The sequence below is a fragment of the Salvia splendens genome, chromosome 9 (assembly GCF_004379255.2).
Source record: "Salvia splendens isolate huo1 chromosome 9, SspV2, whole genome shotgun sequence".
Lineage (NCBI taxonomy): Eukaryota > Viridiplantae > Streptophyta > Magnoliopsida > Lamiales > Lamiaceae > Salvia > Salvia splendens.
Genome location: NC_056040.1, coordinates 14,315,072 through 14,342,346, shown reverse-complemented (window position 1 = coordinate 14,342,346; position 27,275 = coordinate 14,315,072). Strand labels below are relative to the sequence as shown.

Genomic DNA, 27,275 nt, shown 5'->3' with positions numbered 1-27,275 from the left:
ATGTTTGAACTTGTGCATGCTGATGTATGGGGCCCTGTGCCAGTTATTGGGGGAAAGGGATTTAGATACTTTGTGACTTTCATTGATGACTGCACTAGGATGACATGGGTTTATTTCTTGAAACACAAATCTGAAGTTGTCGACAAATTTGTTCTTTTCTTTCATATGATTCAAACCCAATTTCACACCACCATAAAAGTCCTTCGATCTGATAATGGGAGGGAGTTTGTCAATAGTGATATGTCCGAATTTTTTAGGAAAAAGGGTCTTGTTCACCAAACGTCGTGTGCCTACACACCCGAACAAAATGGGGTCGCGGAGAGAAAGAATAGAACAATTCTAGAAGTAACCCGGGCTATCATGATTGACTCCAAGGTTCCAACCTTTCTTTGGCCAGAAGCCGTGGCAACCTCCATCTACCTCATAAACCGATTACCCACAAAAATCCTCAACAAGAAAACACCCCTTGATGTCCTCTCCCAACAAGCCAAAATACCCGAATCCCATAGCATGTCGCCTAAAGTGTTCGGTTGCATAGCCTATGTCCATATTCCTAAACATGAAAGAACAAAATTTTCTCCGTGTGCTACTAAATGTGTTTTTGTGGGATACGGGATAAACCAGAAGGGATATCGGTGCTTTGACCCGAATACTAAGAAGATTATCACCTCTATAAACTGCACCTTCTTGGAAACCCAGTTCTTCTACCCTCACCACCTTAGCAGTCAGGGGGAGCAGAATCCTGAAACTAATCATGGGGACTGTCTAAGTTGGTTTGTGTCACCTCCAAGTCCTTCAATTGCGGAACCACCCGAGACTGTAGCGGTCACTGCTGCCGAGCACGCCTCCCCACCGGAGTCTCCTCAACCACCTCAAGATCAACCTCAACCGATATCCCAGGTATCTCCTATACCAATCTCTGAAGAAAATACCGCGGATAATACTAACCCTGCAGAAAAGGAAGAAGAAGATAACACCATTGATAGTGACACTGGGAAGTATGTCCTTCCCAACCGGAGTACTCGGGGCATTCCTCCGAAACGATACTCTCCCGAGAAGGTTGGTACAAAGAGCAGATATGGGGTCGCAAATTTTGTGCAAGGAAATTTGAGTAAGATGGCACGCGCGTTTGAAGCGGCACTATATGAGGAAGAAGAAATTCCGCAAACCGCCGAGGAAGCAATGAAGCACAAACACTGGAGAGAGGCCATGTTTACAGAAATGAAAGCATTGATGAAGAATTATACATGGGTGAAAGGAAAATTGCCAGAAGGAGTTAAAGCTGTGGGATGTAGATGGGTGTTTACTATCAAACGAAGACCAGATGGCTCAGTCGAAAGATATAAGGCACGACTTGTAGCAAAAGGATACACTCAGACATACGGAGTTGATTATGCTGAAACTTTTTCGCCAGTAGCAAAGATCAACACAGTCAGGGTATTATTCTCGATCGCAGCCAACAGAGATTGGCCACTTCACCAGTTCGACGTGACAAATGCCTTTCTGCATGGGGAACTACCTAAACCAATCTTCATGATTCCTCCTCCTGGATTCGGAAATGATTTCAGCCTGGAGAAGTATGCAAACTTCAGAAGACTTTGTACGGACTCAAGCAATCCCCAAGGGCATGGTTCAGTCGATTCACTGAAGTAATGAAGAAGTATGATTACAGGCAGAGCAACTCAGATCACACATGTTCATAAAAAAGAACAATGGGAAAATCACGTGTCTTATCGTCTATGTTGACGACATGATCATCACAGGAGACGATGAAGAAGAGATCGGCGAGTTGAGGAAGAATTTGTTCAAAGAATTTGAGATGAAGGATCTGGGTCTTCTCAAGTATTTTTTAGGAATTGAAGTTCTGAGATCAGAAAGGGGAATCTTCATCAATCAGAGAAAGTACATCCTCGATCTGTTAGCAGAAGTGGGAATGGTAGACTGCAGGCCAGCAGACACTCCAATGATACAGAATCACGGATTGCAGATAATGGAAGGAGCGACGCTCACAGACAGGGGGAGATATCAAAGGTTGGTAGGTAAGCTCATTTATCTCTCTCATACTAGGCCGGACATAGCATATGCTGTGGGAGTAGTGAGTCAGTTCATGCACTCACCACAGGAAGATCATTGGGAAGCAGCTCTCCGGATTGTACGATATTTGAAGGGTACTGCGGAGCATGGGGTGTTGTTTGAGAAACATGGACACTTGGAGATTAGTGGCTTACTGATGCAGATTGGGCGGGAAACCCAAATGACCGAAAATCCACGGCAGGGTACTTTACACTAGTAGGAGGAAATCTTGTCACTTGGAGAAGTAAAAAGCAAAAGGTGGTTGCACTCTCAAGCGCGGAAGCAGAATTTCGGGGAATCAAAAGTGGCCTCACGGAAATATTGTGGCTGAGGAAGCTCATGACAGAGCTTGATCTGTATGTACCAAAACCATGTAGACTGTTCTGCGACAACAAAGCTGCGATTAGCATCTCTGAGAATCCAGTTCAGCATGATAGAACTAAGCATGTGGAAGTTGACAGACACTTCATCAAGGAGAAAATTGAAGCTCGGATTGTCGAATTTCCATATGTGAAGTCAGAAGATCAGTTGGCCGACATTCTAACCAAGGCGGTGAATTCCAAATCATTCAAGGAAGTATTAAGCAAGTTAAGTATCGGAAATCCCGTTACTTGACTTGAGGGGGAGTGTTGGAAAGAAATCATACAATTAAGATGATTGATTTCAATTGATTGATTCCAATTGATTGTATACCATAACTAGAATAGGATCCTCAATTATCTCTTTACCATATGTAGATTTACCTTGCCTATAAAAGTTTGTATATGAGATACATTGTAATCAAGCAATTATGCAATAATATTACCCATTCCCGATCCATTCCTGATCCCTTACAGTTTCTTCATTACTATTAATATAGACATGTATTGGATGAGTTCATTGCATTTTTGTAACCCTCATAGCCCATAGGTTTCGATTTTTGAGACTTTGTTGCTATAACCGTTTTTCCCTTTTCTTTTCTTTCATCTCTTTTTTTTGCCTCTTCTCGTTGGGTGTAAATTGTGGAAGGAAAGTAAAGCTTTGCTTCCTAGCCCCCTAGCCCTTAGGGGTGCCAAATCGTGAATGTTGGGTAGTTATCGGGTCAACATATTAATGACCCGACTCAATAAGGATAAATACGAACACGACCTATTAAGAAAATCTCAAACTCAAACACGAATCCGACCAGCTATCCTAAACCTAAACACAATGCGAACCCACCTTGGGTCAACATGACACGATAAGTAATTTAAGTATTAACAAATTCAGACTTTAGAAATCAAAATTCACATTTCACTCACGCTGCGTACCCTAACTCAAAATTTAAAATAATAAAAATTAATAATATTATAATATATAATTTCATACTGGGTAACCCGAATCCAACACGATCACAACACAAAATTTTTGTGTTCTTAACGTGTCGACCCAATAAAGACACGAACCCAATAAGCTTTGACTCAAACTCATTAATTTCGTGCTAATTCGAGTCGGGTTATCGTATCGTGCCAAAAATTGTCAACCCTACCTTTACCTAAGAGTAGTGTTGCCCACGGTTCGAAAACCGGCGGTTCCGGTTTTGGCGGAGGCGGAACCGGAACCGGACCGTGAGGCTATTTCACGGTTCCGGTTCAAAAACCGGCGGTTCCGGTTCCGGTTCGGAACCGCCGGTTTTCCGGCGGTTTTGGCGGTTCCGGTTTTTGAACCGGCGGTTTCGCGGTTCAATTATTATTATTATTTTTAATTTGAAATTTGGCTTTATACAACAAATCGGAACAAGACAATGCATAATTCAAGCACAAATAAGACGAATAATGAGAAAATGAAATAAATTTTATTGATTTTGAGTTGTAACGGACAACGATATATTACAATTTACAATACATAAGTATACAATACAACAACATACAACAATGTAATATAATTTACAAGTGTCGTCGCCTCGTCGGACTCGGAAGGTAAATAAAAAAAACATGAAATGGGGGAGAAAAAGGAAAAATTGAAAAGGGCTTGAGATCAACTTAAACTTTCAAAGTTAAACTTTTCAAATTTAAGTTGAGTTGCCTACGTATCCACAATTTTATTGAGGAATCAAAGCCCACGTAGTTCTCTTACCTTGGGATCAACCCTTTTTTCTTGCAAAATGTTGCCTATTTTCTAAGCAAACACATATCAGCACGCCATATACACATTGCTGCATTTCTAATAGGGGCAATTTGATCTTCCAAAGCAATCAATGCATCTCAAACACACATAGTCAGAATATTATTCAAGCATCTAGCGTGGAAAAAATTAGCACTAATAAATAGTTTGTTCTGATTTTTTCCATGCTAGATGCTTGAATAATGTTCTGACTATGTGTGTTCGAGATGCATTGATTGCTTTGGAAGATCAAATTGCCCCTATTAGAAATGCAGCAATGTGTATATGGCGTGCTGATATGTGTTTGCTTAGAAAATGGACAACATTTTGCAAGAAAAAAGGGTTGATTCCGAGAAGAATTTTCATAGATCATTCAGGATGCGGCTAAGTTGTACTTGAAGATCATTAAAATATATTCCCCATTTGATAAATATCTTATTGGTGAAAAAGTGGGTATCTTTGGGGCAGATGGTACTGGAACACAAATTTATATATGGAATCTGGATGAATGAGGATCAGATTATAGTTTAAAATGGGAAGCTGGGTTCATTGGCGGCCAGTTAACCCAGCTTCCCATTTTAAACTATAATCTGATCCCCATTCATCCAGATTTCATATATAAATTTGTGTTCCAGTACCATCTGCCCCAAAGATACCCACTTTTTCACCAATAAGATACTTATCAAATGGGGAATATATTTTAATGATCTTCAAGTACAACTTAGCCGCAACAACGATACATTACAATTACAATACATACAGTGATACAACAATGTAATATAATTTACAAGTGTCGTCGGACTCGGAACGTAAATAAAAAAACATGAAATGGGGGGGAAAAAATAATTGAAAAGGGCTTGAGCTCAACTTAAACTTTCGAAGTTAAACTTTTCAAATTTAAGTTGAGGTGCCTACGTATCCACAATTTTACTGAGGAATCAAAGCCCACATAGTTCTCTTACCTTGCTTACCTTTTTGGTCGGCTGTGCTCGCCGTTCACCGCCCCCCGTCGACTCATTGCTAATGTTGAGTGCTCTCGCTTCTGACCTCGTCATCGCCATCGGAAGAAAATTCTTCACCATCACTCTCTACACGGAAGTCGAAATCCGGCTCTTGTGCTCTCATGTCCGCCTTTGCCCAATCGTCAAGTAACATAGTGGCTTCCATGTTCTTGGCGGAGAGATTGCTCCTTTTGTCGTCTAGGACACAACCGCCGACACTAAAAGCTTGTTCAACGGCGACGGTGGAAGCGGGAACGGCGAATATCTCCTTAGCCATGATGGAGAGTATCGGAAACTCTTTGTCATGTGTTCCCCACCAATTGAGGACGTCAATTTGTTGAGTAGGAGGACCTGCATGTTGAAAAATAGAGAGCGATTCCAAATATATATCTAATTCACTAGTCGCTCTAGTCCTATTGGTTGTAGTACCGTATAGATCTTGCAATTGTGATACTACGTCGGGATCGATCATGACATTGGTAAAATCCCCTCCACCAAAATCAAATGTAGAAGGACTAGGAGGAGCACGTACATGGTGAGCGGTGTTATACCGCATTTCATATTCCGCGTAGAGAGAAAGAAGTGCACTATCTAACCTTAGTTTGATTTCATCAACATCCGGAATACTTAGTTCGAAGCATTCTCCTCTTGTCAAGCCCATTTCGCGGAGTTGAGAAAAATCCAAATCGTGCAAACAACCATAGTACATGTCTAAAATTTTATAAACACCATGCAACTTCCACTTTGGATCCAAGCATTTTGCAATAAAAAACACATTTGGAATACGAGCAAAATATTTTAACCATTTTTCAACAATGTAAAACAAAATAGCCTTCAACTCAATGAATTGAGTATTTTTCACACATGTTTTAAAACCAATTGCCACATACATGCAATGCTCCAAAACGCGCACAGAAGTAGGATAATAAACACCGGATAACTCAACAGTGGCATTTTTTAACGCACGGAATAATCGAAACAAATCCATGTTGTGGTCCCAACAAGAGGGTATCAAAAGCAAATCAGAAGGCACATGAGGGCAAGTTCTAAAAAAATCACATAAATACTCAATGTGGTTCAAAGTCGACTCCAACATATCATACGTCGAGTTCCAACGAGTTGAAACATCCAATTTGAAGTTGGTGTACCTGCATTGCTTGCTATGACAATATCTCTTCCAAGCTCTACCAATAGGAGCTTTGTTATGAATCAATTTCACAGCAGTTCTAATAGGATCAACATACTTTTGCCACAAATCGATAGCATCTTGAACACACAAATTCAAAATATGGGCAATACATCGCACATGAAAATATTTGCCATCAATAACAGGAGAACATGCACTGATTAGTTCATCTATACTTGCAGTGTTAGCGCTAGCATTGTCAAAACCAATGGAAAAAATTTTATCGATCAATTGAAATTCATTCAAAACTTGAATGATCAATTGAGCAATTGCTTGTGCAGTGTGTGGTGCGGGAAATTCACGAAATGCAATCAAACGTTTGTTCAAAGTCCTACTGTGATCAACGAAATGCACAGTGATGCCCATGTAGGAGTTTTTGCAAAAACAATCGGTCCACACATCAGAGCAAATAGAAACCTTATGCCCTAAGTTAAAAATAAACGTACCTAGTTGCGCTTTCTTTTCCATGCATTGTCTAACAACGGCTCGAGTCATAGAAGTTCGACTCAACTTCCTTGCAGCGGCATTATAAACTTGTCGCATACTCAACTCAAAAGCATCGTTATCAAAAGCATTGAATGGAAAATGTTTCATAACGGCAAATCTAGACATCACATTAAGAGCATTTTTGTGATCATATTTCAAAAGAGTATTGCTACACATACCTGATGTTTGGGATGAACCCGTCCCACTCCCGGTCCCGACATGTTGAAAGTTGAGTTGAGTTTGGGTTGGAGCGATACCAAACTCGACCGGATGCGCTTTCTCCATGTGACGGGTAAACGTACCGTATCCTCCACCCTTTCGGAGTGTGTATACGTTTTCGCAATAGTTGCAATACACATTATACGTGTCAGGATCGTTAGTATCTTGTACCCTCTTGAAATGTTTCACCATGATGTTTGAGCTTAAAGACCGTTCAACTGGTCTAGGAGGTTGAGGAGGGTGTCCACGACCACGACTACGGCCACGGCGACTCCTTGGTGGTGGTGGGGGTGGCATTTCTTGAACCTCTTCTACCTCCTCCCCCTCCTCCTCGTCATCATCATCATCGTCGTCTTCATCAACATTCACAGGGGTTGGAATTTGTTGAGAATAGGCACCGCGACCGGGAGCACCACTACCGGTACCAACATAAGCATCTCCTTGGGATTGAGAGCGAGAAAGAGCAATAGCATATGCCACATCTTGCTCTTCTCGAGTCTACAAAATAATATTTGTATTGTAAATTTCAAATAAAATTATGAACAATAATGTAATGTAATTCAAAATTAATTAAATTAGTAGATAATAAATATTAACCTGCCAAGCATCCATGTTCATTTGAGAAATTTCATCAATAACGGATCTCCGAGATGGCCTCTTGGACTTTCCCTTTCCCTTATCAACACGACCTTCTCGGGATGAAGACATCTTGATATATAGTAGAAATGTAGAAATATGGAATAATTTTTTTTTAGCAATTGAGAACGAAAGACAACTTATAGAACTACGGGAACAAATATAAAGCGTATAACAATGCTTAATAAGAGTAGCACTTGAGTAATTAAATGGAAGCACAATAGCACAAATGAGAAATTGGAGACAAAAAGAGAGAATTGGGAGATTGAAGAGAGAAACTCTTATTAACACAAGAGTGGGGTAAATGTAAATGAGGATAGAGGGGGGTATTTATAGATAAAAATGAGGGGGAAAATGGAAGAATTCGAATTTGAAATTTGAAAAAAAAATATTGAAATTTCACAAAACCGGCGGTTTTTGCGGAAAACCGCCGGAACCGCCGGTTCGGTCAACGAACCGTCTGCAAAAGCTTCGCCATTGTCGCCTCGTGTTCCGCGCCGCCTCGAAAGCCACTGAACCGGCGGTTAACCGCCTGTTAACCGCCGAAAAACCGACGGTTCCGGCCGGTTTTGCTGCTGAAAAGCTGCCGCCGCCGGCCCCATCCCCCATGCCTCGATATACGCACCCGAACCGGCAGTTCCGCGGTTAACCACCGGTTCCGAACCGTCCCGAACCGCCGGTTCGGTGACGGTTCCGGTTCGAAATATCTTGAACCTGAACCGGACCGCGACCCGAATTGCGACGGTTCCGGTTCGGGAATATTGCGACGGTTCCGGTTCGGAACCGGAACCGGCGGTTCCGGTTCGACGGTTAACCGCCGGAACCGGAACCGGTGGGCATCTCTACCTAAGAGCATCCCCATCGCTGCTCGATGGGGCGGACGGCGTTACACACTCGTGTCCACCGCTGAGCTCGCGCCGACGGCACAGCGCTGCTCGATAATAAGAGCACGTCCGTGCCGCTGACCAGGTCGACGTGGCAGCATTCTATTGGCCAACGGCAATGCCGTTGGGTTTTTATATTTTTTTAAATTCGAATTTAATTTAAAAATAATTTTTAAATTAAAAAAATTATTTTGTAATTTTAATTATGTAATTTTTAATTTGTAGGATTTTAATTATGTAATTTTTATTTTTTAGGATTTTAATTATGTAATTTTTAATTTGTAGGATTTTAATTATGTAATTTTTAATTTTTAAGACTTTAATTATGTAATTATTAGTGTTTAGGATTTTAATTATGTACTTTTTAATTTTTTTTGTAATTTGTAATAGTATTCCGGGTATTTTTAATGCATTTTAATATCGTGAAAATGTTTTTATTTAAATTGAATAATATAACGGTGGGACCCTTGAGCATGTCCTTGCTGAAGAGCATGGATGTGTGTGTTGTGCTCATGGGGAATAGCATGGAGTAAAAATGAATAAAAGTGGGTTTGGGCCCACTTCCATGCTCTTGCCTAAAAGCATGAATGGGGATGCTCTAAGAGCATCTCCAATGGTAATAGGCCAGCCATAGGTTAGCCACAAACTCCTCCTGCCACATCATTAGGACTAAAACTTCTCCTGCCACATCATCAGGACAAGCAACTGGACAAGCAATAGGCTAGCCACAATAAACAAAATTATAAAAAAATAAATAATTAACAATCACACAAAATACAGAATTAAATTTACGACACAGATACGGAAAAATTCAATAATAATACTTAAATTAAAAAAAGTACATTAATTAAAAAAATTACATTAATTAAAAAAAATCTAACGGCGTGCAGTCCTCCGCGCGCACAACTCCTTAATTAAATCCTTTTGGAGTCGAATATGAGCATCCACTTGGCGCATGTCGGCATGTGCCTTGAGGCGGTTGACTTCATCGTGAGGTACCCCCCTTCGTACGTTGGGGGCGGCCACGCCGTGGCTTGGGCCGGCTTCATTAGCCCAACTAGTCAGTTGTACACCTTCATCTTCGACAATCATGTCGTGCAGGATAATACATGCGTACATTATATCAGCAATGCAGTCGACATGCCACAAACGCGTTGGACCCCTAATTGCCGCCCATCGAGACTGGAGCACACCAAATGCGCGTTCCACGTCCTTGCGCGCCGACTCCTGCCGTTCCGCAAAGTAGGATTTCCTCTCATCTGGTGCGCATCTGATCGTCTTCACAAAGACGGGCCACCTAGGGTATATCCCATCCGCCAAGTAGTAGCCCATATCATGCTGGTACCCGTTGGCGATAAAACTGATGGTCGGACCGACGCCCTGGCACTGCTCGTTGAAAAGGGGCGACGAGTTGAGGACGTTGAGGTCGTTGTTTGACCCGGCTACCCCAAAATATGCATGCCAAATCCACTGCCGGTAATCAGCTACGACCTCGAGGATCATCGTGAGATTCTTTCCCTTGTAGCCGGTCGTGTAGAACCCTTTCCAGGCAGCGAGGCAGTTCTTCCACTCCCAATGCATACAATCGATGCTGCTCAACATCCCGGGGAACCCATGCTTCTCCCCGTGCATCTGCATCAGATCCTGGCACTCTTCAGGGGTAGGGCTTCGAAGATACTGATCACGAAATATTTCAATGAAGCCCTGACAGAAATACTTCAGACAATCCAGGGCAGTCGTCTCACCGATGTGGAGGTACTCGTCCCACATGTCTGCCGCGCCTCCGTAAGCCAACTGCCTGATTGCCGCAGTGCACTTTTGTATAGGTGTGTGGCCGGGTCTGCCAGCCGCATCGTACCTGAACGGGAAATACAAATATCGACGCTCCAAAGCATCAACGATACGCATAAACACTACCCTACGCATCCTAAAACGCCGCCTGAAAAGAGGCGCCCCAAACCGCGGCTCCTCCGCAAAGTAGTCTTCATATAACCGCTCATGTGCAGCTACGTGATCCCGATCAATCACTGCTCGTCGGTGGACAACGGGTGGAGGTCGAGGTACCGCCGGCTGCAAGGCCCTTTGTATCAACCGGTTTATCTCGCGGGAAGTATAGGCCTCCAACTCTTCGTTCATTTGCCGTTCGTACAACTCAGCATCCCCATCACTACCACCACTGCTACCACCCGCGTTACTCATTTCACGTTGTTGCTCTTGTACAGAAATTAAGATGGAGAGAAAACTCGTTAAAACAAGTGGTGCGAATGAAAATGACGTGCAAATCGCGTATATATAGTGTTTCGAAAAATAAAAAATTGAGCTGGCCGATCGCTCGCCGATCGGGAGCCTGCAATGGCGGCCAGCCGACCGGCGAGCGGATCGGCCAGGGACCGAAAATCGGCGTCGGGTCGCCGATTTTTTACCGAAATGGCGCTCGCAGGTTCCAATGGTTCGGCGAGCGGACCGGCCAGTGCCGGAAATCGGCTAGCCTGTCCGCTCGCCGCCATTAGAGATGCTCTAATAATCTTCTTTCTCGACGAAATGGGTAATTATGTTCCAATATTTCTCAAATGTATCACTTTGACTCGTCATGAATTTTTAAAAATTATAAAAAAAGTATTAAAATATGTGTTCTATTTTTATATATGATTTTTTTAATAAGTATGACTAGTCAGTGGAATATATGGTTCAAAATAATAAAAGTACATTATTGGATGTTCAAAAAGAAAAATATGAGATATATTATAAAAAAAAGAGGCGTCTCTTCGATCAAGTAAATTGCAATTGGAAGGAAATATTTCTGCTAAGAAACAATAATCATAAATATCTGGATGAAAATAGTAGTATAGTACTCCACTTTGTAATCAAAATTTGTCATTTCATTTGTTTGTAAAAATAGGTCATACTTTTGATATTGAAACAATTGTACTCCACCTAGTGTTGGGTTACCCAAAATCTACAAGAAATTAATATTCGAATAAAAAATAATAATTTTTTTCCAATCTTGACATTAATCAAATTGATTATGAATATAATCAAATTACTAATGAAAAATATTAAGGGAGTAAAATTTACCTCTTTTGTATATCTAATTACGAATAATCAAGGGAATTAAAATATCTAATAGCAATTAATTAATTGATCAAATGGTTGATTTATAATAAGAGCTTAGTGTAATTCAAGATTTGTATTAGATTTTTTTAAAAAAATTAACTCCTATATAAGGGAGGAAATTATATAAGGGAGGAAATTAGAGGAATATTAGAGTCTATATAAGGGAGGAAATTACAAATAAACTCCTATACTATAGATAGGATTACAAATAAACTCTTATACTATAGATAGGAGGAAATTAGAGCCTATATAAGGGAGGAAATTACAAATAAACTCATATACTATAGATAGGAGGAAATTAACTCATATACTATAGATAGGAGGAAATTAACTCCTATACTATAGATAGGAGGAAATTTTCAACCCTACCTTTACCTAAGAGCATCCCCATCGCTGCTCGATGGGGTGGACGGCATCCGTGCCTACGGCGCGACACACTCGTGTCCGCCGCTGTGCTCGTGCCGACGGCACTGCGCTTCTCGATAATAAGAGCACGTCCGTGCCACTGAGCAGGTCGACGTGACAGCATTCTATATTGCCGTTGGCTTTTTCTATTTTTTTTAAATTCAAATTTAATTTAAAAATCATTTTTAAATTTAAAAAAAATATTTTGTAATTTTAATTATGTAATTATGTAATTTTTAATTTGTAGGATTTTAATTATGTAATTTTTAATATGTAGGATTTTAATTATGTAATTTTTATTTTTTAGGATTTTGATTATGTAATTTTTAATTTTTAGGACTTTAATTATGTAATTTTTAATTTTTAGGATTTTAATTATGTAATTTTTAAATTTTTTTTTTGTAATTTGTAATAGTATTCCGGGTATTTTTAATGCATTTTAATATTGTGGAAATGTTTTTATTTAAATTGAATAATAGAATGGTGAGACCATTAAGCATGTCCTTGCTGAAGAGCATGGATGTGAGTGTTGTGCTCTTGGGGAATAGCATGGAGTAAAAAATGAATAAAAGTGGGTTCGGCCCCACTTCCATGCTCTTGCCTAAAAGCATGGATGGGGATGCTCTAATAATCTTCTTTCTCGACGAAATGGGTAATTAAGTTCCAATATTTCTCAAATGTATCACTTTGAGTCGTCATGAATTTTAAAAAATAAAAAAAAGTATTAAAATATGTGTTCTATTTTTATATATGATTTTTAAAAAATAAGTATGACTAGTTAGTGGAATATATGGTTCATTTATCGAAATAATAATAGTAGATTACTGGATGTTCAAAAATAAAAATATGAGATATATTATAAAAAAAGAGGTGTCTCTTCGATCGAGTAAATTGTAATTGGAAGGAAATATTTCTGCTAAGAAACAATAATCATAAATATCTGAATGAAAATAGTAGTATAGTACTCCACTTTGTAATCAAAATTTGTCATTTCATTTGTTTGTAAAAATAGGTCGTACTTTTGATGTTGAAACAATTGTACTCCACCTAGTGTTGGGTACCCAAAATCTACAAGAAATTAATCAAATTGATTATGAATATAATCAAATTACTAATGAAAAATATTAAGGTAGTAAAATTTACCTCTTTTGTATATCTAATTACGAATAATCAAGGGAATCATATTAATTTGTTCCTTTTGTTTAAAATTTCTAATAGCAATTAATTAATTGATCATATGGTTAATTTATAATATGAGCTTAGTGTAATTCAAGATTTGTATTTATTGTACTGAATAAATCCATCTGGCCAGGTTTACATACAATAAAATTTTTCTTGATTAACTTCTTGCAGAGGTTATCAACGTAACATTTGTCAGAAAACAATTCAATGCAATAACGCTACCACATCTAGTATTAATTATCACTATCTAAGATGTCGAGAATTTACGGTGCCAAAATCCCTCTTTTATTGAACAGTAAAAATGTGCATAATAAACAACAAATTATTAGTGTTATATATATACCATGATTAAGAAATAATAATTCTTTAATTGTCTTTTACGTAGTAAACAAGAAAAATATGTCTCTGATGGGGTACGGACTAAACAAGCCCAATAGCAGTGATGGCCCATCAGCCCAAAGACCAAGGAAGAGTATCAGTTCGGCATTACCAAAGAGTTCGGCCCTAGCCTACAGCTCGGTAAAAGCCGACCAATCAGTTCGGCATTACCAAAGAGTTCGGCCCCAGCCTACAGCTCGGTAAAAGCTGACCAATCAAGCTCTACTCTCAGATCGGCAAAAGCTGCTCGGCAATAGTTCAGCAGTTCGGTCTCAGTATTCGACCGAACTGGGAGATAGTGGACTCATGCAGAACCTCCACGACCTCCACTACACGATCTATTCAGTGGTGGACCCATGCAAGATCTCATGACCTCCACGACATCCACGATCTAATTAGTGATGATGTAAGCCACGACCTAATTAGTGATGATGTAAGCCACGACCTAGTTAGTGGTGATGCAAGCCACGATCTTAGTTCAATGTATAAATAGAACTTAGATCAGATAGGAAAAGCGCTCGAGAGATCAAATATCAAATAGCAAGTCTGTATTGTAAGCTGTAGAAAACAGATCAAGCAATACAACTCTGCCCTCTTTTCTTCCCGTGGACGTAGATTTACCTCAGTAAATCGAACCACGTAAATCTCTGTGTCGTGATCTGCATTTTCCTGCATTCATCACCATCAAAAATTCGCCCAAACCATCACTGGCGCCATCTGTGGGAAACAGAGAACCAAATTTGTGATAAAGCGAGTTTTTGATCCTCTTCCACCAAAAAAATGCATACCAGATCACGTAACACCCATAATACCGTTCGTGATAACCATGAGGAAGCTAGTCCCGCCCGCAGGTCTGGAAAACAGCCTCGGGAGAAATCTACTTCCAGTTCTCACGGAGAAGGAACAAGCCGCTCAAAGACTCATCGCACCGAGTCTTCCCAGCAGCCCGATTTGAACGAGGCTGTCAAGTTGTTTTTGGCCGAGAAGCAGGAAGAGTTCTTAATTTTCCTGCAAAAGAGCCAAAAGCCGGAGACGAAAACGGTGGATTCTCCCTCCTCATCCAGACATGAAAGTCACTACCGCAGTAGTGCTGTGTCTTCCAGGAAGAAGAATCCTCAACCCCGACATGTTCCTGTTCCTCCTCGGTACCGGAATCACAGGAGAACTCCATCTCCTCCATACCGAAGAGATGTCGGGTTCGCCATGTACGGAGCATTGAAGACTCCGTTCTCGGACGATATCACCCGAACTCCCTTGCCACAGAACTACCGAACTCCGTCGATGACTTATGACGGGTTAGTGAATCCTCATGACTTCCTGGGACGCTATCAGTATAACATGGTGAACCAGGGTCTCAATGAGGTCCATATGTGCAAGCTGTTTCCCGAGCTGCTTATCGGGAACGCAAGAAGGTGGTTCGATAGCCTCCCCCAAGGCAGCATTAGATCTTACCGAGATCTAATGGATGCTTTCCACAGGAGGTTCTTTCAGAAAGCGGAAGCCCGAATCACTTCGGCTCAGCTGCTTTCTACACGTCAAGGTCGCGACGAAAAGATCAGCGACTTTATGACGAGGTTCCACAAGGAATGCCTACAAGTAGATTATCTCAATGATCTACTTGTCATTTCGGCGTTCCAAAATGGAATCCTGCCCGGAGCTCTCTACAGAAAGCTCGTGGAATGCAGTCCGCAAACAGCTCAACAGATGTGGGACATTGCGGACCAGTTCTCCCGTGCCGATGAGGCAGACCGTCGCAAACGGTCTTTAGACAGCTCATCCCGAGGAGACAGGAGGAAACCCGATCATAGCGATCAGGGACAAACTCGCCGAACTCCTTTTGGCGATCAGGGACATCCTCGCCGAACTCCCTCCCCACTAAAGGAGGGATAGCGGTCATCTGAGGTGATCAAAAAAGAGCGAGTGTTTGCAGATTGCGCTTAAAAGTGCCGAGCAATCAGCTCGGCACCATCAAGCATAGCAATCACAGCAGCCGGAGTCAGAGGCAGGCGAAATGACCGAAGTCACATCGGATCCGAACTCGATGGTGTACGGCACTGAAGCCGTGATTTCGGTTGAGATCGGCATACCCAGTCCCCGAACTCTTAATTTCTCAGCAGAACTGAATGAGGACGGACTGAGAGCCGAACTAGATCGTGCCGAAGAAAGAAGAGAATTGGCCTGCATAAAAGCAGCCAAGTACAAGGAGCAAGTAGCCCGGTATTATAACCAAAGGGTGAAAAAGCTGCAATTTCAAGTGGGAGATCTCGTCTTGAGAAACAACGAAGTAAGCCGAGCAGAAAAGCTGGGCAAACTCGAACCCACATGGGAAGGTCCATATCGGGTGTCAGAAGTCCTCGGCAAAGGGTCTTACAAATTGACTCACATGTCAGGAGAACAAGCACCCCGAACATGGTACATTTCCAACCTCATGAAGTTCCATTTGTAAGAGACAGTCCGGTCAGTCAGTCTTGTGTCTAGTTCGGTCCTAGGGGTATGTGCTTTCTTTGTTTTTTACTCGCGTTTTGTTTGTCTATGTGCGTTTTGTCTGTCTATGTGCGTGTCGTCTCTTACAAATGTTACTGAGGTATCTTGTTCTTCGAAGGCTGATCCCCTTTTTAGAACATATATAAGCCAACGATTGTGAGTCCAAGCTTCTAAGGAGGATACAAGACCACAATTCAGCTTAAAAAACAAGCAGTTCGTCTGAAACGAACTGCAACAATAAGCCAACGATTGTGAGTCCAAGCTTCTAAGGAGGATACAAGACCACAATTCAGCTTAAAAAACAAGCAGTTCGTCTGAAACGAACTGCAACAATAAGCCAACGATTGTGAGTCCAAGCTTCTAAGGAGGATACAAGACCACAATTCGGCTTAAGAAACAAGCAGTTCGTCTGAAACGAACTGCAACAAAGGGAAAGTCCGATCCACGCGATAAAACTCGCCGAATTAGGACAAGGGAAAGTCCGATCCAAGCGATAAAACTCGCCAAATTAGGACACAAGCTTAGTCCGGTCAAAGAAATTTACTTCATAAGACCAAAGACGAGTCCGGTCAAAGAAGTTTATTTCATAAGACCGAGGACTAAGTCCGGTCAAAGAAGTTTACTTCATAAGACCAAAGACGAGTCCGGTCAAAGAAGCTTACTTCATAAGACCGAGGACGAGTCCGGTCAAAGAAGTTTACTTCATAAGACCGAGGACGAGCACGATGAAATTTTTTTCGCTGAGCTGTAAATACGCAGTGATAGAAGCGAAATGAAGATTTCATTTATTAAAACTTGTTCGGCATACAATTCTGCTGCCCTACGAGAAGGCGTTACGCCATTACAAAGGACTATTCTACTGTCCCTGGTTGCTAAAGTTGAGCCATCTATTCACAAAATCCTCGTGAAGCCGAGTTCGGGCGTTCTCGGCAGCTGAAGAATAAGCAGGTCGACGAGATGCTCTAATCGACCTACCGCCTCTTCCCTGAGCCCGGGAAGCTCTAGCACCTCGGCGGCGAAGAGTCTCTTCACGAAGCATTTGTTGATCTTGCTCACTCATAATCACAGCTCCTCTACGAACTTCAGTCCGTCCTTGTCTTGACGTTTCCGGTTGCTCCTGAGTCCGTTCTCGTCTTGACGTTTCCGGTTGTTCCTGAGTTCGTTGCTGACTTGGAGTAGGGTTTTGAGCAAGTGAATCAGGGGTTTGAGCTGGAGTGCGACCATCTGTTGGCGGGAAATGCCTAAGGAATCTCTCGATTGAGGGACGCCGGGAAAGAATGATGTCGTACCGAGAAGCCCAGCGCCGCAATGATGTCACGACTTGTTGGCAAGCCGAGCTCTCCAGCGCATTGTTCCTCCGGAGTACATGATATTCCTCCCACAGTTCGTCAACTCGTTCCTGAACTTCAGAGATGGTCATTCCCCCGCGCCTGCAGATGAAATCCTCATACGCAGTCCTCTCAGCGACGGCGGTATTCAGCTCGGCCTCCAGATCTTTCTTTTCGGACTCTAAGTCCTTATTGTCGGCCTCCAGCTTCACTGAACGAGCCAAGAGTTCGTCATTCTTCACCTGGTCAGCTATGGCTCTTTTCTCAGCTTCGTCTAAAGCCGAAGAGTACAGCCGCTTCCAGTGAAGTACCTCCAGCTCCTTAAGAGTTCAGAATATAGAGCAGCTATGTCAGTTCGGCATTTCAGATTACTGAGCAGGTAGTAAACCACAACAGGAGTAAGAGAGTACGAAAGGCTATACGAAGACACAAGAGCAGAAAGAAGAATTTTTTCATTCATAAGAAAAAAAATTTTCTACACAAGGGCTTCAAGGCCGTTTTACAAGAAGGAAGAAACTAAACTAAGAGAAGGGAGACGAAATCATACTCCGCCAGCTTCGTCTCCGCCTTCTCGGTGAGGTTCAGCTTCCTTCTCCTTGTCTGCTTCAGCTTCAGCCTCGGCCTCCCTGCTCTCCCCAGCCTGCTCGGCGCCACCGTAGCCGATCTGCTGCGCCTCCTGCTCGGCCTGCTCATCGCCGGTCTGCCGCTCATGCTGCTCGGTCTCACCCTCTCCATGGAAAATTGGAGCGGGTGAAACTGACCCTATGGAGGCAAAGATAGCCTCCATGTTCTCATCGCGGTCAGCTCGGCAACTACGAACTTGGTCTGCAGAAAGCAGGACCGAGGACGAAGCAAGCTCCTCAAGCACCGGCAGACTCTGAAGCCGAGCTGCTATCTCTCGGCCGTACAGCGGCAGGATGACTTCGGGACCCTGCTCGGCTTTATCGGTCATCAGTTTCAGCAGATCACCGACAAAGGCCGAAAATTGGTTGCTCAGAAAGAGTTTCTCCGCGAAAGCACGGAGAGCCTCCCCTTGGGCAACCACGGCGGCAGCATCCCTCCGTTTCGTCTGCTCTCGCTGGATGACGAGCTGGTTTTTGGCAAATTGAGCTTCATCCTGGGCCGAAATCCTAGCAGCTCTGGCTTTCTCAAAGTTTGCCTCAGCCTGCTCGGCCCGGTGACAAGCAGCCGCCAACTTCCTCTGCATCTCAGCATAGTCGTTGGACGCTTTGGAGAGTTCGACGGCGACGAGCTTGGAGAGCATATCGTTCCTCTGAAAATGGAAAAAGCAAAAAGTCAACAGAGGGGCCACAAAAAATACAGGAAAAAAGCAAGGCCAGAAAATCAAGAAGAGAATTCACTTCGGCGCTCCGTGGGCCATAAAAAGGGCTCACAGATATGTTCCGAAGGAGGCGCCAAGACCACGTCTTTCTCTGGCGCTCTCGGGGGCTTCTGGGTCTTCCCCTTCCTACTTGCCGAAGTCGACTCCGGCTTCTTTGGATCCGAAGAGGTCTTCTGCCTCTTCGGATTCTTCTCGGCATCAGACGCCGAGCTGGTGGTTTTCGGCCTCTCCGGCTCCTTGGACTCAGAGGATTGGCGACTGAGCTTATTTAGCATGTTCACTGCCGAAAAGCAAGGAAACAAGGTTAGTTTTCGCCGCTAAAGCAGTAAAGCATAAAAAAGAAATCCTCACCCTCAGTTTCTTCGTCCGAAGACGAGATATTGAACACGAGGTCGCCCTTGACGAGCTCAGTTTCCGAGTACTGTTTCCTAATCATAGGAATCTTATTGAGCTCGCCCTCGAGCTCGGCCAACGGTTCTAACCGAGGATGAGGAATCACGGACTTCGGCCCTCTCCAGGGAAAGCCCGGAGCCGCTATCCTATTATAAAAAAAGAAGCGGTTTTGCCATTTCGGCCATTTGGTTTTGCAGAAGGCCCTAAAAGGCTGTAAAGGGATCAAGTAAAACCAAGATCCCTTCCTCTTAAACTGGAAAAAATTAAGGATTGCCCTCAGAGACAGATCCTTATCTAGCCTACGCAGTTCGGCAGCAAAGGCCGATAAGTGCCTCCAAGAATTCGGAGTCACCTGACCTAAAGGGAGTTGAAAGAAATCAAGAAGCTCTACAAAAGGTGGGGGAAGAGGGAAACGAAGCCCGCATTCTAAGCAGGCTTCGTAAACGGTGGCATAACCCTCCGGCGGCTCGTTAGCCCTATGATCGTCGTCGGGAACCACCGCCTTCCCCCTGGGAAGAAGATATTTTTCGTATATGGATATCACAGTATCCTTACTCAAGACGCTGTGAAAATACTCTACGGTCTTCTCCCCAGATTCTTTCCGGCTAGAAGACCCCTTACCCCTTTTCCTACCGCTACCTGACTCAGAAGAAGAAGAAGAAGACATAGTTCTTACTCTTCGAAAGTCTGAAGAAATTCTGAAAAAATTCTTGAAAGCGGAAGAAAATTTTTACGCGAAGAAGATAGAGTGCAGAAGAAGCTATAGCAAAAGTATTCAAATGATGAGGAAGGGACATATTTATCAGATTCGGAGAAAATTTCAAAATCATCGCACCGTTTCGAATCCCACCTTTTCAGGATTCAACGGCCGGATTTTACTGTCGCATTTAATGCAGTCACGCGCAAGGCACGTCCCCTGACGTCAGCCTCCCCCGTACCTTTATCAAAATGCCGAAGTGACTCGCTTCGCCGAAGTGATTCACTTCGCTTTTCGGGGGGGGTAGTGATGGGGTACGGACTAAACAAGCCCAATAGCAGTGATGGCCCATCAGCCCAAAGACCAAGGAAGAGTATCAGTTCGGCATTACCAAAGAGTTCGGCCCTAGCCTACAGCTCGGTAAAAGCCGACCAATCAGTTCGGCATTACCAAAGAGTTCGGCCCCAGCCTACAGCTCGGTAAAAGCTGACCAATCAAGCTCTACTCTCAGATCGGCAAAAGCTGCTCGGCAATAGTTCAGCAGTTCGGTCTCAGTATTCGACCGAACTGGGAGATAGTGGACTCATGCAGAACCTCCACGACCTCCACTACACGATCTATTCAGTGGTGGACCCATGCAAGATCTCATGACCTCCACGACATCCACGATCTAATTAGTGATGATGTAAGCCACGACCTAATTAGTGATGATGTAAGCCACGACCTAGTTAGTGGTGATGCAAGCCACGATCTTAGTTCAATGTATAAATAGAACTTAGATCAGATAGGAAAAGCGCTCGAGAGATCAAATATCAAATAGCAAGTCTGTATTGTAAGTTGTAGAAAACAGATCAAGCAATACAACTCTGCCCTCTTTTCTTCCCGTGGACGTAGATTTACCTCAGTAAATCGAACCACGTAAATCTCTGTGTCGTGATCTGCATTTTCCTGCATTCATCACCATCAAAAATTCGCCCAAACCATCAGTCTCAATGTCCATTTTTTTCAATAATCTACCACATCGGTGTTATCAGTTTCCCAAGCTTAGGTGACTTAAGGTACACACTGTTACCATAACCAATAGATTGTTCTTTTGCTATATAGGCCGTGAAAAACTATTTGTTTCAGCAAGGAATTGGTTAAAGATCCTATGATGACCTAGCCTCATTAGCTCCCATTGCATAAGACATTAGACTCATTTTGTTCATTAAAACTTTAAAATATAGAACAAATGTCATATGTCTCCTTAAGCATTCTTCTTCTTATTTAGTCAAAGATCGACGAGTCATATGTTATTCGACCACACCGCTTTATATAATTGGCAACTAGCTTTCTTTGATAGTAGTACATTTGATACATTTTCCTTACAAATATCATATTCACATTATAGATGATAATATTACAAAATACTAGGCAGATGCTGCTTGGAACAAATTAAAGGAATCTTAGTGTGTGCAATAGGAATCAAACTATGTATGTGCTGACGTCACCCAAACAACATTATTTTCTAGAACTACAACGTAAAAACTTATTACCTGAACAAATGTATACATTCACTGACTAAATAATCAATGCAAAACATCACCACTACCATAGAATATATTCATTCCTTCACCCAGCCCACCTCTTTTGACCAAAACAAAATCAGAAACCATTCTGATATATATAAAAATATGTACATTAATATGATCAACAATCTGCAAATCACATTACATGAATATGTGTGTTTAGAAGGAGCCTAAGATTCTCCTACTTATAATCTAGGATTGTGATGGTAAAGATAAGTGGATCTTCCATTATGCAGCATCCCGTAATTACATGTATATATTTTAATTTACTAATACTCGTATTGATTCAAGGAAAACATTAATTATCTTTATTAAATAAAGCTTTAAATGGAACAACATAACATACTATAGAGTCACATATTTTACTTGATCACCAATATACTAAACGGAGAGGATATTGTTAACATGTCAGAAACAAAATTGCAATATATATGCATACGGATTTAAGGGCATCCCAATAAAAATTTATATTAGGAGTAATTTTTTACAATGCATATACATATGTTCAATATCAATTTTTATCAAAGCTCATACAGAACCAATCTTAGATAGATATAAGGGCAGCCCACAAAAGTACAGACAAATCAGAGTTGTCTGCATGTACTAATTAAATTCTACCCATTGTAATAGTAAGAATTATATAATGAAGTATACAAAAATTTTGGGAGAAAATTTTGGGTGTGTTTGCAAGAGGGAAAATAGGGTAAATATGAGAGATAGGGACATCCCCACATCATAAAATTATTACATGTAGTGTCACACTCATCTTTTTTAGTGTACCTCACATTTCTTATTATCTCTGTCTTTTTCTCCTTACATTCCTTTCTCCATCCCACTAAATGCTCTTTGCCTCCTTCCATCCATTTCTATTTTATCCTTTTTCTTATTTTCCCAACTGAAATCCTCAGCTGAGTAGAAAACATTCTCTCCTTCAATTTAGGGTTTTCCCACCTCATTAATGAGGCTTAACTGCAACAATATCTCAGCTCTCTGAAGTTTCTGTTTGCTGCTGTGTCCCTCTCTCTTTGAGACTTTGAAGAAGAAAACAACAGTTTTTTTCTTCAAACATCTCCCACACAAGGAAAAAGGTAGTTTGCTTTTTTTCTTCTTCTAATCAAAGGGAAAATTTAGAGACAGGTAAAATTTCATCAATCCCTTTTTGCTGCTTTTCAATTCCAAATTTTCATTTAATTCCTCCTCACTCACATTTTGTTCATGCTGTAAGATTATACTATATAGTAAGTAGATTGAAAATTAAGATATGCTTTCCTTTCACTGACAGTTTCTTGATCTAGGGTTTTGCTCAGTGATTAGCGTTTGAAAAAAGCTGAATTTGTTAACTGTGACTAGCTAGATCTCAGCTTTAACTCAAACATGACGATTTTAATCATTTCACTTTTTCAGAATTTAACACACTCTAAACTCTGTGTTTGGGGATTTCTGACTGCTGGTTTAATTTGTGAACCTTATTTTTCAGTTCTTGCTTTGTACTTGTACACATATACCCAAATTTAATAGTGTTATGGTATGTATTTAGAAAGTGTGTTGTACAGTCACTGATAGTCAGATTTGAGAGCCAGATGATTACTTAAAAGTTTCAAGCCCTTATTCAAGAACTATACTGCTATACAAGTTGTGCACCACCAGGAATTATTTATTCCCAAAATTTAAACAAACATCTGGCCAGCAATCCACAGATCTCAGAAATTTCACTTTAATCCACAGTAATTACAATGTTAATTTCTTGTATAAATCGGATCGGATAGGAATTGAAGGCCACAAAAAAAAAATCGAAAAAATTCTAATTACTTGGGGTTTTGTAACTGTAGGTGAATGGCTTCCTCCAGTTCGTACAATTCGCCTTGCGCGGCGTGCAAATTCCTGCGGCGGAAGTGTATGCCGGGGTGCATCTTCGCGCCCTACTTCCCACCGGAGGAGCCGCAGAAGTTCGCCAACGTGCACAAGATCTTCGGCGCCAGCAACGTCTCCAAGCTCCTCAACGACCTCCTCCCCCACCAGCGCGACGACGCCGTTAACTCGCTCGCCTACGAGGCCGAGGCGCGCGTCCGCGACCCCGTCTACGGCTGCGTCGGAGCCATCTCCTTCCTCCAGAGGCAGGTCGACCGCCTCCAGAAGGAGCTCGACGCCGCCAACGCAGACCTCATCCGCTTCGCCTGCGCCGGCGCCATCCCCCCATCCCCCGCCCCCCACGCCGCGGTCGTGGGCACACCGCGGCAGCGGGGCGGAGGTGGAGGTGGAGGAGGAGGATTTTATCAAACACCACATAGTAATTACACATTTCCTTATAACTACCATTGCCCATGGAATGGTGGCTATAATCCTCATGGAGGGGGAGGGGATATGTAGGGATGGCTTCAATTCATCTCTCTCTCTAGGGTTTGTTTCTCTCTCACTCTTGAAATTAAGATGCATGCTTGCTTAAGTTATTTTTGGCATATCAACATCAATTTTAAATTACATGTCTAAGTCATGGTTTGCTAAAGCTATGTTTCTAGAGTCACATGCATCCATCTAGCTGTCAATTTTATAAAAAAAAAAGGAGGAAAAAATTTTATTGTAATCCACTGCTTGATCAATTCCAAAATTATAATATGTGCAAGTGTGATAATTTAGGCTTGATCAAGAATGGGGGTGAGACTCACTATTTTACTTGTACAAGAAATGGACATGTGATCACTGTGGAATTGGGAATAAAAAGTTGTAGTATTTGTGTGTGAGAGGTGAAGTATTTGTAAGAGAAGATTCTCTAGCCATGAGGGTGATCTCCATTCATCCACATGTATTCTTAATTCTTGTTGAGGACCACTTCTTTATTTTCTTGCTAATATCTAATTGCGTATAGGTTTTGGCTCGAATCAAAATATGTATTCACCTGTGGGATGGTAATTTTACTTAATTAGGTCAAATTGAAAAAACAAAATCATGAAATTTGGTAAATTTTTGGTCTAGTTCGTGATTTTAAAAATTAGTCGAAAAATCATGAAGTTTGAATTTGTTTGCAATAACCATGTAGCGAAATTTTTAGTGAAATTGTATCTTGCAGTCGAGAAATCATATGTGGAAATCATCGTCGGTAAGTTAAACGGTATTATATGTAGTCGACTGGATTTTTTTAACGTGGGATAGTTGCGAACAAAGCTATACCCAATAGTTTTTCTGACTAATTTTTAAATTGTGTGACGGACCAAAATTTAACAAACATTCATTGTTTTTTCAGTAATTTCCCTTTTTAACTTCTTCATATAGTGGTGAAATGATGAGTAATATATGGTCTTGAAGTGATTCTTATACACTGCGGAACTTTGTAAACAGATAACTATATGTATAAACTGACATCATAATATATGGTTGAATATTGGTGCAAGTGTATATTGTATAATGATTATATGAACATGTAGTAAATGAGGAAGTGACAGGGTCCTTTGTAATAAAGGGATTTTCCACAGTCGAAAGAAAATTAATGTCTCATGTAACAGAATGTAAACTTTTATACATAGTGAAACATGTCCATCACATATACTGTTTACTAAGAACATTTTGAATCTTTTGTACCTAAAGATGGAGTGTGAATCTTATCACAAAATTTAAGTTTGTGAACCTCAGCTTTTGCTCCGGACACCTTCTACAGTGAGCAACAGCTCTTTCTTGCATTGGATCCATGTAGGTGGTGGCCACTACTCCATGTACACATTTCAAAATAAAATTTCTCTATAGTTTTCAATGTACTAGTAGAAAAGTAATCAATTAGTAAATAATTTCCAAACAATATAGTTTTAGGAGATGAATCAGAACTCTAACCCAAAACACTAGGGTTAGGGTTTCAATCCAATGAATATGAGCTACAAGAAAATACGGTGTGCTTGATTGCCAATCTTGTCTGGAGTCTTTAACATCGAATCATCCCTACCCTACCTAGTTGTGCAACTTCCTCATAATCAATTACTACCATTTACACTTGCTTACCATTTCAAAATAATACACCCTTTGTCGAGCCCTATTTCTTTTTAGGCCATCCACAATTGGGCGCCCTAAGGCGCGCCCTATGCACCGCCACGTCAGCATTTTATCCTCCTATCCTTCCACATGCAGTGGGACGCCCTAAGCATTTTCTTCTATTTGAATATTTAAATAACTACAAAAATTGGGAAAGACTTTCATTTCATTTACAAAATTAATACATTACAATATGAGAAAACTGATGCGAGAAATGTTCGTCGTGGTTCATTTTTGCTTGTGAGATTTGGAGAGATGTGAGAGATGAGAGAACTGATGCGAGAAATGTTTGTATGAAAAATGGAATGACAATCGAGGTTTAAATAGACAAATTTCGAATTTAAAAAATAAAAAATAAAAATAAAAATGCGTTGCATGTCCGCGCCTCCCACAGTGGGTGGACGATGACGCGGACGATGCCCTATCGTCCGCGGACTAAGCGTCGGGCACGGACGACGCATCGTCCGTCGTCCGCCTCATTGTGGATGGCCTTAGGCCGTCCAAGGCAGGTGGATTGTTTCTTTTTTTTTTATGTAAAATACTTAATTTTTTCTATTTCCTTTTCACTAACCTTTTAACATTAATTTTTTAAATCTTATGTTAAACTTCTCAGGTGATGTAGGGAGTAGATGTACTCTTCATGTCCACGTAAAATAATCACATTTTTTTATTCTGGTTTGTCTATCAAAATTAATTAGTGACACTTCTATTTATGGAAAATTTTCACCACTTTCTTTTCTCTCTCTCCTACTACCTTGCCACCTTTTCTCTTTTTCTTTTCCACTTTACCAATTCCATATTAAAACTTATGTCATCCATCCAAAATAAGTACTAAAAAACATTGAGGTAAAAAATTTATTATTTTTACCCATAAGTATTGTTTAGAATATGACGAATCTGTAGAGACATGGTCTAGGAAAACTGAATTAAGAACAAGTAGTTTGGCATCCTTTTTGCATAGCATTTTGATATGGTATTTCAGATTTATTTGGGAATACTATTTCAAAATAAAACACTACTTATGCAGAGAATGATTCGAATGTACTTTTTTTTTTGTCTATGATGTAGTTCTGAACTCAAGATCTGTATAATTTTGATACTACCAATCACTACTCTTATTATAATCTCATACTACTAATATAAAAATGGACAACTAAAGTAGTAGAAGTAGTAGTAGTATATATTTTTATAGGCAAATTAATTAATATTAACATGAGGCTTCCATTTACACTGTATAGTTGTTGTCATTGAAATACTATTACAATGATTTTGTAATGTTATTGCGAAACAAGCAGAGAACAATTATTAGATGGAATTTAGATATGGGTGGGAATGAAGATTGATTGCAGTGAGTGTAAAGTTGCTTTTTCCACACATTTCAGAAGTAGCAGAAGCTTTCTGTCACTTCTGTTTCTCCCCTTACAATTTAATTGGGCATGCATGCAGTAATTTAGTTCCATCCATCGCTTGTCTATCATCCTCCAATTCATCGTCTTCTCGAGATCAACAAGATTCATGTCCATTGGATTCTTTTTGCAGTTTTCTTCGTCTTGTCAATTTTCGATCGGACACATATTTGCTACAACAGCTAGTAGTGTTGCTTATTCCATCAATTTCGTTTCTTTTTTGCCGATTCAGGCAATGATTCCATCAATTTGTTTTTATTTGAACTCAGACAACCAGGATTTGATTGGAGTGACTATCCATTATTTTTATTTTTGTAAAATAATTACATAATAAAAAATATTCACTTCTGTCATTTTG

General features: G+C 41.1%; 1 protein-coding gene across 2 annotated transcripts; it reads left to right on the top strand.

Annotated features, from left to right (window-relative positions):
* The first annotated feature begins 22,242 nt into the window (after nucleotides 1-22,242).
* On the top strand, nucleotides 22,243-24,379 carry LOC121747576 (protein LATERAL ORGAN BOUNDARIES-like). Of its 2 annotated transcripts, none has more exons than XM_042141650.1 (2): nucleotides 22,243-22,634; nucleotides 23,327-24,379. In XM_042141650.1, the coding sequence occupies exon 2, from the start codon at nucleotides 23,331-23,333 to the stop codon at nucleotides 23,862-23,864; it is 534 nt and encodes a 177-aa protein (XP_041997584.1). In that variant the 5' UTR covers nucleotides 22,243-22,634; nucleotides 23,327-23,330; the 3' UTR covers nucleotides 23,865-24,379. The 2 variants fall into 2 exon arrangements, with proteins under 2 accessions (XP_041997584.1, XP_041997585.1); XM_042141651.1 differs by having other exon boundaries at nucleotides 22,244-22,585.
* The last annotated feature ends 2,896 nt before the right edge of the window (nucleotides 24,380-27,275 follow it).